A 12,531-nucleotide genomic window follows, 5' to 3' on the forward strand; every position below is an offset into this window, starting at 1 on the left:
TGAAAGGAGGTTTGAGGTCTCTAGTGAATGTGCATACAAATTACATCAAATATTCCATCCCAGGTTACACTTGAGGTGGACCATTTTTAAGTTACACATTTAATATCTTAAGAATTATGGCCATTCTTGCATATTTTTGTCATCGATGTTTCACCTGAGAGTACATCAAGCACAAACCTGAGACACATAGCATGCAGTAGGAAGCACAATCCTGAGACACATAGCAGCCCAATATGACCTGCAGCATCATTTCATATACCATTCACAAAAGAAACAAAAATACAATGATACCAAAATTATACAGTGAGTATCCAGGATCAAGTCATCATTTCATTCAACATCCAATATCCAAAAGCACTAAACATACATTATAAGAAATTAAAATCAGCGTGACATTAAAAACTAAAAACTTGGAATCCCCGATCCAAAAGTACTAAATATGATACAAACAAACTTAGTTTTACTGGTAGATTCTATTCATCATTTCATTATTGACACTCATTGCTCCAATATGCCATCCCTATGCACTGCAACATGACAGTGAAGATAATTTCCAGCCCAGCTCCAAATTAAAATTGCCTAAATCTATATAAAAACTGGAGCAGTCAAAACCTAGTTCCAGGAAGGAAACAAAATTGTTCAGAACCTACACTCAATATATAATAACTCAATTAGCATATGATTTTCTCCAAGCAAATGGACAAGAAATTAAAATATTACAAAAATAAGCCCAAAAATATTAACAGGAACATTTTTCGAAGTAGCAGTAGAGATACAACAAATACTTTACAAATAATATTTTCCTCATTTTACATGGATTTCTTATAGTTAAGGCAGAAAGGACGGCATTCCAAGATTCCTTAGGCATTTCCACTTAAAATCTTCACTTCAGCAAGTATCATTCATAAATTAATAAGATTAACTGCATCATGAGTTAATAAAATTAATAAAATGAATACAAACTACCTATTTTAAAGTTAATAAAATTAATTTCTTTTGGTATACCCCGAGCACTATCCATCCAAAATCCCAGAAAAAACAGATCAGAAGAAAAAAATTTTGTCATGTGCTCTTGCTAGCTATTTAGCGGACATAGATATTCCATGCTATTTAATTGGTAGCTAAATTAAATTGATATCGATTGACATTATAATTTTCTTTAATGGTTTCAGCTTTCATATCAAGAGTAATTAATGTTTACAATCTAAAATATGCATCTATGTCTATTGTTTAACAATGTCCTCATACAGATGTGTTAGCTCCATTGTAGGGACCATAAGCTAATAGTCCAAGCAGTTAATATATTATAAAAGAACAAAAAGATAAATTGTAGGAAATCTTGGGACACATGATTGAGGAATAACCATTCTTGACAAGGAAAAGCCAAGATTCTTCAATAAATAGATCAGTTTCATAGAAGATTAATCATACAAGCTAGAGTGTAAGGCAACTTGACTTCGGGTTGGTTCCTCATTTGTGACCTAATCCGAAAGGCATGTATGTAGAATATTTTCATTTTACAAAAAAAATGAAAAAAATAAAAAAAAAAATAAATGCTTTTAAGGGTCCAGATACCCAAAAGTGAAACCGAAAAAATAAGTAAATCCAAACAGTTGCAAAAGATTGATTTGCAAAAGTGATAGTCCCTCAGCCCCATCGAGAAAGACAACCACCACTGCAAAATCGTTTTTGTAGAAAAAGTATATTTTACAAATAGAAACAAGCAAAAAAAACACCCAAATCTTTAGGATTTACCCCATTAATTTGACGAACTTCATATTGCAAACATATATAGCATGTACATACACAAAGAAACACATTTCTATATGATAGAGTGGCCAATTTCAATGCGATAAAAGGTGATAATCATCGAGGATTATACAAAAATGGTTAATTTGAATTCAATAGATGAAAATGGAAGAAGGTGTACAGAAACGAATGGGTGTGTGTGGGATTAAACCTAGCAAGGTAGAGAAGCTCGGGCTGCTAGAAGCTCTTTTTCTTCTTAGAGGTCAAGGCATATCTAACAACGAGATTGTGTGATTGTGAGTGAGGTAACCGGATGCGATCCAATAGGTCTGTAAATTGAAGCTATCGACTGCCTTCCTGTCCTCCTCTGCTGGTTGGATGTCACCGTTCAACCTCGTACCCATAGGAAAGGAAAAGAAACCTTAACTCCATATATGAAACTGGGAGTTTGTATATCTTATCTAATCTAACACAAAGCAGAGAAAGCAACTAATGGGGTTGCTGAACACACTCGCATTGTGAAGGGTGAGGGGTGAGGGAGAAGAACCGATGTGAGCGACGAATCGGGTTTGCCACGTCAAAGGAGGGTGGTGTGCAATGAAGCGACCAGAGGTTGAATAGATTTTCTGAAAAAGTAAGAGTTTTGCTACATACAAGCAAAGTCGTGTACTAATCTGCGTACCAATATTGATTCTTTCATACTTAAAAGTTTAAATTACCAGTTTTTTCAATAAAATCTACTTTTTGATTAATCACAACAAATTGGTACACATATTAGTGCACAAGTGTGCTTGCAACTAGACTTTTCTAAAAAGTAATAGCATTGGTACTGAACAGGGGTGAAAATTAGAATCGACCTGATTGCGGGCGAAGGATTTTTGTTTGGATTAAAAAATTTTATTTAGAAGTCAGCATAAATTAGGACACACACTTGACAATATTACTAATGGAGTGATGCTAGGCAACTCCCTAGTAATGACTATTGGGCATGCCGCCTAGCACAAATTTTATTTTTTATTTTTTCTTCCTTTTTTTCATATTTTAAACATATTTAAATATTTTTAAGAAATAAAAAAATACATCAATACATTAAAAGTCACTTTCTTAATCGTTAAATAAAATAATTTGAATACATAAGTGGTCAAAATTAAGGAGCAAACTCAGGTGACATATTAGCATTTTCCATTACTGATGTGATAATATTTAATTTATAAGAAAACTTTATAAGTTTAAATATTGAAAATCAAATCATATTGTATCAATAATTCAAATTATGATGTTACACTCTTTAAAAAAATTAAAAATATATACAATATCCATACGAAGAGCAAAATCCAAAATCCAGAATCGAAAGGAAAAAGTTATAAGGACAATTATTTGTAACTTACTCCTTATATTATTCATACTCATGATCTCTGATCACTAACCCCAAAGTACAACATTAACCTGGCCTATTATTTATATTGGAACATGACCAAGAGCACTTCTGCTGACAAAGCATACAATACAATACAATACCCTAGTAACTAGAGAGAAACTAATAATCAATGACATAGTAACCCATGCAATGATTATACTTCTTTCCAATAAAACATCAAAATATTATTAAAATCAAAAGAGCTTTCTAATTTGTTTTGAGTTGAATGTCTGAGTCATAAGCAACCCCAGATTTCCATGAAGCAGGTAGATCAGTTTTGGATTCAACCCAACCGCTACCACTCACTTGAAACCTTAGTTTTATTGGACCACTTGGTACTCCATTAGACATGTCCCACACTGCCCCGAAGGCTTTATGCATGCCCTTCCATTGTTTGCAATTCTTCTGCATGCACCATCATATGAACAAAGAGACCAACCCATCCATTAGTTTATAGTAATGACCATCTTCTTGTTTGTTCAATACATATCTTTAAATAAAAACTTATTTGTGCAAATTTAGAGCGTGCAATTAGCCATATAAACTCTTTAATAAAAAAAGTAAAGGTCATTAAAAAATCAACTTTTTTTGGAGGCTTGCTCCAAACTCTCAAAGGCTTGGAGTTTTGCAAATTCATATAGCATTACTCGAAGAGTTATATGAATGTACCTCACACAATTCGATGGCCGTGATGTCATTTTTCCCGGCTGCATATAGAATCACTAGAGCTAGATAATTAGGATATTTGCTTTTCTCATGGACCTTGTACATAAGGTTGTAACCAGGGTAGCGGCACGAGACCCTTCGGTATTCTACGTCAATAACGCCACGAGCAAACAACTCCTTGGCCCCTTTGGAACCAGGGTGTGCCAATCTTCCATAGGCTCGGGAGCTGAGTATGAAGTCAATTTTGTCACCCTCACTATAGTCAGTCACCACCACATTCACTCCATCCTCACTGCAATATTGTGATGATGTGCACCTAACCTGAAGAGTACATCATCATCAAACAAAGTAATCATACATGCTATATTATTATCATTATTATTATGCAGATCGAGTAAAGCAAGTTATATAGGTCACATTTCCATAAGTGAAATCTAACACAATTAGTGTCCTTAAGCTTCATATGATAGGAAGAGTGTTTTGAGTTAAAGCAAGCTCAAACTGGTTGGGGTAGACCATGCTAGTTAGCGTGCTATGCTTTATTCACAACACTTATCCACTTAATTATTTATGCAATACCATGCATAATATTATTTATAAGTTTAGTGAGTACGTAAAATATTACTTATTATGGGACTCATTATATTTATTAAAAAGTCAAAATATTAATATTTTCTTTGATAAATTGATGTGGCAAGTTTCTACATCAGCAGTGTATTTGATGTGTCAAAAAAGAGGCTTGTAATTTTACCTGGTAGCATGCACCACAACCAGTTGCATTCCTATATAGTTTAGAGACTCCAGTCACGCCACCATTATTGACAGTCCTTCCAAATTCACCATACCCACAAGATCCACCTATATGATCACCATTTCATGAGCTCAACAATACACAAATGAAATATAAACCGAATAATTTTACCCATTTAATTTTAATTATTGGTATTAATTAGTATTTGGTAGAGAAAGAAAGTTGTTCAGAAAGCTGAGCAAATAATTCTTTCAGCATGCATGGACATAATAACTTGTAATGCATGGTTATGAATAACTCCAAATTGGTAGCCGATCGAATAATATCTAAAAGTGTATCTGCATACTTACTTGGAGTTTGATGGCTATTATGACTACCATAGTAGGTTGCTCTTGATGAATAAGTAGACATGTCTTGATCAGAGGTGCATAAAGCAGGCAAGAGCAGTACCATGCAGATCACACAAAGAATACCAACTTGGTTTTCAAGGACTGCAAGCCCCATATCTTAATGGAAGGGTAAGATAATGGGAGAAAGAGACCAAAACTAAAGCTCTAATTACGAAACATGCACACAGAGTTGCAGAAGAAAATGGACGAGGAGGCTAATTAGAACTGGGAAGTAAAGAAATCGTATTCTAGCATTTATAGGATTTGAGGGGAGACCAGGACAGGTCTTGTGTTGAAGTGAGAGAGGCAACTTTTTCTCCCACTTAGCATTTATAGGATTTGTATTATTAATGCCAATTGTATGTAGTGGGTACTAATTGCACAATATATATAATTAATTTTAGGAAAAATAATAATAACAAAATAATATTTTATTATTATTTTGATTCAAAGATCCATAATCTAATATGAGAGTTCTTCTTGAATGGCAAAGACAATCTCTAAAACCTGTGATTTTGCATTTGTATTTAGAGAAACCAATGCTTTAGAGCAATCTCAATTCTCAATGGATTATCATTTTAAAATTAACCCAAGTTTTAACTTTTGTGACATGAAAATGTCTTAACCTATTCCATTCACATCCAATCAGATTATCTATTTATTTTCTATATAATAAAAAAATAATATTTTTAATTTATTTATTTTTATCATATTTTACCATTCTACCAATTATATATTAATTAGTAATCATATTCTACCCAGAAAAGAAATGCAATGCACAACATAGATGATTTTTATTTTGCATTTACTGTAGCATAAATTAACTACTATATAGGATATTTTGTCCTAATAATAAAAAAATAATATTAAAACAATCCATTGGACACGATATTGAGATATTTACTCTAATGCTCTTAATATTGAGTACCCCTCGAGACCATTTCTGGAATAATATTATTGTACTGGCAAGTTGTAGAAAATGGTAGATGACTAGGAATAAAAATCAACGCGCATTAATAAAAGGACGTACTTGGCCCTATTAATTATTCAAAGCATTAATTATACAATACAAATAGCACTTTCCATATACAATTTAAAAAGTATACACATACAATACAAATGTGCAGATTATTATGCGCACATTAACAAAATATGTTGGTCCATGAATTTTTTTCGTATACAAAACTTTCTTATTTAATAAAATAAAACAAAGAGAGAGAGAAAAAAATAATAATAAAAGAGAAAGAGAAAGAGGAAAAGAAAAAGAAAAAGAGAGTATTAATTATGATTTATTGTATACACATTGTATCATCAGACTTTCTATATATTCAATTTCATCTTCAAGATAGACATGAAATACACAAATGATGTAACAAAATCTTAACAGTATACTTTTTCCAAAGAAATCTAATAGACATTGTAAATACAAACGATATTATATTCAAACAATAAAAAGTAGACACACTATAACTCACTTCCACCATAGCCATCATCTTCATCTCTCTTGGTCACATTGCACTAATAAACGCGATTTACTATTATTTATTATTTATTTAATTTATATTATATATATATATATATATCAGGACTTACCTAAAACTAAAGGCTTGTTTGGAAATAAATATAAACATAATTCAAATATAAACATTTTCAACCTAATTATTATTTTCCCAAACTTTCAAACGAAAAATAAAAAACAAATAGACCTTTCTTTCTAGAGACACCTTATCATTAATGATGCCGCATTCCATTGCTTCACAGGGACTAAAATATTTTGGGCGCTTGATGTCATCTTCAATCTGCTCAGGCGATTCTCCAACATGCTTTGCAAGGAGATTAGCCTTGAATTAAATTAAATAACAACTGTGTCAGGTGGTACACCGGCTCATGCTTAAAAACATATATCTAAATGCTAAGTTGCCAAAGTCTGTCAGTAGCACGAATCAAATTAGAGATACTTACACGGAACTACATAAACAATTCCTCATTTGTATATGGAGAGGGGGATAGTGGGGCCTTGTTAGAAATTGAAACCGAGAAATTTATTTTACCAAAACTAAGATTCTAAGGATGCATTTGGGAACACAAGTATTTTCAGATATTTCCTTTCCAAACATCAGTTAAAAAAAAAAAATCAATTTCAAATTTTCAACTTTTTTATCTAATCATTACTAAATCATTACTACTTTTTTAAACTTCAAAATAAAAAAATACAACTTTTTCTAATTTCAAAATAAAAATAATATTTAAATAATTTTTTAATTTTATAATATTTTTATTAAACTTTTTCTCTCATTTTTCAAAACCTAATAAAACATCTTAACTCAAACTATTTCACTAATATTCATAGATATTTTGAGATATTCTAACTCTAAGTATCTAAACGAGACCTAAAGCTCAAATACAAGTTAAATTATAAATATATAAAACCAAGCTTCTCAACATAAAATTTAAGTTGAAGATAAGATACAAGTCTAAATTAGTATCCTTTTAACATAAACTTAACTCAAAACATAAATACAATTAAAAACCAAGTTCAGGGCAAGTATAAGACATAATCTGCCATGGCTTACATCCCAAGGGCAGCAACATAGTAACACTAAAAATAATCTTCAATGTACTATATGGCAAGATATTAAAGGGCATTTGTGTAATAGTATTTAATGTGTGGGTGCATTTTTGGAAGATTAAAATAGAAGAAAATGCTTATGAAAACACAAAAGATCAAAACCATTAGAGATGAAAAGTCGGATATTACACTTGGATATAAATGTAATTAAAATAATAAAGTCTACTATTATGTAAAACACTAGGTTATGAATATCTAAGACTCATTTTCACTTGAGAGCAAAATGCATATGAGAGAGAAAATGGCAATGTACAGCAGAGGCTTGCCAAAGGAAATAGAGGGCACCATGCAGAAGAAGGCAAGGCATGACGGAGCTTAGGTGACTATCTCGATATTCATGGTGGTGCTTGGAGGTCAACGATGTTGAACCTTTGAGATGGAGGAGAAGTAGCCGAGGACCACAGTGACTAGAGAAAAACACGTTGGCAATAGAGGCTTTGAGATGGAGGATACATGGCAGATCTAGGGCGACAGGAAGAGTTCGACGACACCTTCTGTGTTGGGAAGGCGACGTCGAGGGGGCTGGCTACCTATGATGGTTTCCTGAGATGTAGTGGCGGTTGCATAGCTGGCTAGGGAGAGAGAGAGAGAGAGAGAACTGAGAATATGGTGGTTATGGGCACTTGAGGTATGGTTAGGAAGCTAAGCACATTTAGCATATTGCCTGAACTCTATTATGCAAGGCCCTACCAATGAAAGGATGAATATAAATCCTTCAAATGCAGAATGGGTGTCTAAATGAGGAGACAAGCCCACCGTGGTTGGGTACTCATTAACCTATAACATAACCATTGATCTTATATCTTAATCATAAATCCTAAAAAACTACCATCATATGGTTCGAAGTGATTATTATAATTAAAAAAGAACTACAAATATCATTATAATTAAATGAAGATTATATTGAATTTTTTTTTTCTTGGCACCAGGTGTCCAGGTACATCTTCTCGACTAATCCCGGGGGTGCACAGGCCTCGGCAAGGAGTTTTCTGCAATTGCACATTGAGTAATTCAAGAAAAGAATCCTCTAGTCCGATGGCCTCTAGAAATTGTTTGCATCCAAGGGGATTTGAGATGAAATGAAAACCTTTCATGAATAAAACTGATGATTTACAATGAGTAAGCTAGTGTTTATATACACTTGAAGTAATAATAGAAAAATAACTGAAATAACATATTCCATTTTGTCGATATGAGAGGTTATACTCCAACAGATTTATTATCAAGAATAGGTAAAGCTCAAGTATACAAGAGGTATGCAAGAGGCAATACCTACAAATAGTAACTAAAAAAGACTAAAGCAAATCCAGAAATTCTTCTCTATTCAATACAATAGCCTTAGCCCACAAACACTATTGGTTTTATATTGACAATTCTCAGAATCATTATAAATATTTAAGGTAGGGAAATTCCAAGTTATCTGCTCAAGAGACAATAATTAAGCAATGGCCAACCAAATCCTACAAATCCCATGTGAGAAAACACCAATTATCATATATCTAGGACTGTACACTATTTTAGAGGAGGAGAATGATTGCCTCCTTAAACTCCCTTCAATCCAAACGGTAAAAGATGCGATGTTTTCTATTCCGGTATATGGTAGTCTTGGCTCTTATGGGTTTGGCTTTGGATTCTATAGAGCTTGTTGGGATATTGTTGAAGCCGATGTGGTGGCAGCACTTACATACTTGTATAATGGGGTTCCAATGCCAAGATTCTACTTAGCTTCCTAGATCGTTCTCATTCCAAAAATGCAACAACCTACAGGTTTTGATTAATTTTGGCCTATAAGCTTGTGTTCTGTCATTTATACGGTGTTTTCCAAAATTCTGGTTCGAATGATGTCTCCCATCCTGAGCAAAATTATCTCCCCTGAACAAGGGGCATTCTTACCTTGGCCCAAGAAATGATTCAGATGATAAACAAAAACGTTTGTGGGGGAAACATTCTTTTTAAAGTAGACATGGCCAAGGAGTATTATAGTCTTGATTGGGACTTCTTACTGTATGTCATGACATCTTTTGGTTTCTCTACCCATTTCTGTGATTTGATCAGGCAGTATATTTCGACTCCATAGTTCTCTATGGTTATGAATGGGTCGACTAAAGGGTTCTTTCGGAGTTGTTGTGGTCTACGCCAAGGAGACTCGTTATCCCCATATTTGTTCACTCTTGTTGAAGAGACTTTATCCCGTTTGTTAAAACATAATTTTGAGATGGGAAAAATTGTCCCGTTCTCCTATCCCTATGGCACTTCCCTTGTCTCCCACCTACTTTATGCTAATGATATTGTGGTATTTACAAATGGTTATAGAGCTTCTCTTCAATCCATTTGTGATGTGTTTACATTGTATGAAAACTAGTTTGGTCAGGTGGTAAGTAAGGAAAAGTCATCTATATTTTTCCTCAAATATGTTAATACTGCTCGGAAAAGAAATTTGCTATAGTTGACCACTTTTTTGGAAGGCCTCTTTCTGGTCAAATACTTGGGTGTTCCTTTTTCTAGTGGACTGCTAAAGTTGTCTTACTTTGTGGAGTTGCTGAATCATATTCTTGGTCGACTAAAGGGGTGACAAAATAGGTTCTTATCGACTGGTGCTAGTCTTCGTTTATTGCGACATGTTGTATCGAGCATTGCGGTTCATTTGCTTTCGGTGTTACATGCTCTCAAGAAAGTGGTATCATCTCAAAATAGGATTATGAGTAATTTCTTTTGGGGTGCTTCGTATGGTAAACAGAAGCGTAAATGGGTGGCTTGGTAGAATGTTTGTTTGCCGACCCAGGACGGGGATCTGGATTTAAGAAAGTTTGAGGAAGTTCAATCCTCATTATTCATGAAGGTTGCTTGGAATTTTTTGACCAGAGATTCTCTATGGACAAATTTCTTCAAGATTAAATACTGTAAGGGCAAGCCTGTGACTTTGGTGGATAATAGTAAAGGCTTGTATCTCTTGAATTGTATCGTGGCTATGGATCCGAAGATCCTTAATAACACTTGGTGGTGGGTTAAGGATGGACAAGTTTCCTTTTGGCGGGACCCCTGGTTAAAATCTGGCCCTATGGTGGAGTCTTGCGAGATTATTGCACATCTGTCTTTAGAGGGAATGCATAATTCAAAATGGATGGGATGTGGATTTGTTAAAAGAATTGGTGGGGGAGACAAAAATGGAAGAAATTCAAAATTGTCTAGGGACACATATACAAGGTGCAGATGTGCTGATTTGGAAACTAACTTTGAATGGGAATTTCTCATCTAAGTCAGCTTGGGATAGTATTCGTGTTTGTATGTCGAAGTCTGAATAGGCTTCTTGGATATGGCATTCAACTCTACGTAAGAAATATCCGGTTACTATCTGGAAGGCTTTTGATTATAGCCTTAGTGTTGATGCTCATGAAATTTGGGAATCCCACTGGCTTCCAGATGTGAGTGCTGTGAGCAGGGGTGTATGGAACATCAAGACCATGTCCTCGCCACAAGGACGATTGCTTTGGCTATATGGAGACATGCCTCTATTCTTATGGGTATGCCGTATAACTAGAGGAGATCCTAGAAAGTGAATATGGAGATATCGTTTTGAAAGGCATCTCATACAACTCAAAAAGGTACTCTATTTGGCCTTGTTCCTATTATTATAACTTGGTCCCTTTGGATTTGGAGGTGCAAAGGCCGCATGGAAGGAAAATTGAATAATGGGGATAGCTTGTGGGTCGATAAAAGCTGCAATAGCTTGGGTTGGTTTAAGATTCCGTGCTAGCAAAATGTTTAATGATGGGGATGAAAAAGTTTTACAAAATCTATGTATCCCAATGAAAGTAGTTAATAGTCCGAGACATTATTTTGTGAAATGGAACAAGCCAAGTGCAGGGTGAGTTAAACTTAATGTGGATGGGAGTTCTTTGGGTAACTCGGGTCGGATGGGCACAGGTGGTTTACTTAGAGATGATAAGGGTTGTCTGACTCGGGCTTTTGCAAACGAGATGGATGTTGGGACCAATAATGAAGCTGAACTACTACCTTTATATTATGGTTTACAGCATTGCAAGGACTTGGCAATTCAAAAAGTAGAGATTGAAGTGGATTCTTTGTTAGTCATTAATTGGTTGATAAAAGGAAGATGTAGCATATGGTACCTTGAAGATTATTGAGACAGGATACAAGGCATTCTCTCTACATTGGAAATTAAGATTATGCATGTCTTTAGAGAAGGTAATGCAGGGATGGATTTTCTAGCTCACTGGGCTTAGGATCAAAACTCTGGAACATGGGAGAACTTCAATGATGTTCCTTACAAGCTGAAAGGGATATTAAAAGTTTACAAAATGGGCCTTTACGCCCTCGGAAGGTAGTGTCCTGTGTTGTATTGCTGTCCTTTTGGTCTTTTATGCTTGTTGTTGGTCCTTGGTTATAGAGTATAAGGTCCTTTTTACACTTGGGATTTGGGTGTTTTTAATGCTCATCTTGTAACCCCCCAAGTGTTTGATTGTTCCACGGTTTCCTCTGTTATAAGTGAGAGTTGTTGAAAAAATTGGGGAGGGGTCACTCTTGGACATGTGGCCCCAACTCTTTCACAAAAAATAAAAAAGAATTTAGATATTACATACAAATTCATCGGAAGGAGCAAAATGTGAAACAATGCAAATTAGGAGACATAATCGTTCAAGTTTAGCCAAAAAGAAATTAGAGATTTTACTCACCAAAACAATTTTTCAGCTCTCAAGGAAAATCATCTAATCACTAGCCTAGTTTTTGTGACAAAACCAGATACAAAAAGTCTAAAATTATTTATTAAAAGAGTGGTTTATTTGTTTTTTGAAAAGTATTTAAGGAAACCCAATAACAATGGTAGCAAAAGTTGAAAATCATGAATTTTCATAAGGGTGACTCTACAGCCACCGTTGGGCGCTCCTGCTTGTACATTTCATCTCTTTTT

At 34.3% G+C, this 12,531-nt stretch overlaps 1 protein-coding gene across 1 annotated transcript; it reads right to left on the minus strand.

Annotated features, from left to right (window-relative positions):
• Window positions 1-3,142: 3,142 nt before the first annotated feature.
• Window positions 3,143-5,182, minus strand: LOC122282905 (expansin-like B1). The gene is made up of 4 exons (XM_043094970.1): window positions 4,934-5,182; window positions 4,584-4,690; window positions 3,836-4,153; window positions 3,143-3,571 (listed from the first exon to the last, which is right to left on the minus strand). The coding sequence occupies exons 1-4, from the start codon at window positions 5,085-5,087 to the stop codon at window positions 3,374-3,376; spliced, it is 777 nt and encodes a 258-aa protein (XP_042950904.1). The 5' UTR covers window positions 5,088-5,182; the 3' UTR covers window positions 3,143-3,373.
• Window positions 5,183-12,531: the final 7,349 nt, after the last annotated feature.

The sequence above is a fragment of the Carya illinoinensis genome, chromosome 11 (assembly GCF_018687715.1).
Source record: "Carya illinoinensis cultivar Pawnee chromosome 11, C.illinoinensisPawnee_v1, whole genome shotgun sequence".
NCBI lineage: Eukaryota > Viridiplantae > Streptophyta > Magnoliopsida > Fagales > Juglandaceae > Carya > Carya illinoinensis.

Coding starts and splice junctions, on each gene's coding strand:
- LOC122282905 (XM_043094970.1), bottom strand. CDS start 5,087: ATGGGGCTTGCAGTCCTTGAAAACCAAGTTGGTATTCTTTGTGTGATC. Junction 4,691..4,933: donor TAATAGCCATCAAACTCCAA/GTAAGTATGCAG, acceptor GTGATCATATAG/GTGGATCTTGTGGGTATGGT. Junction 4,154..4,583: donor GTTGTGGTGCATGCTACCAG/GTAAAATTACAA, acceptor TGTACTCTTCAG/GTTAGGTGCACATCATCACA.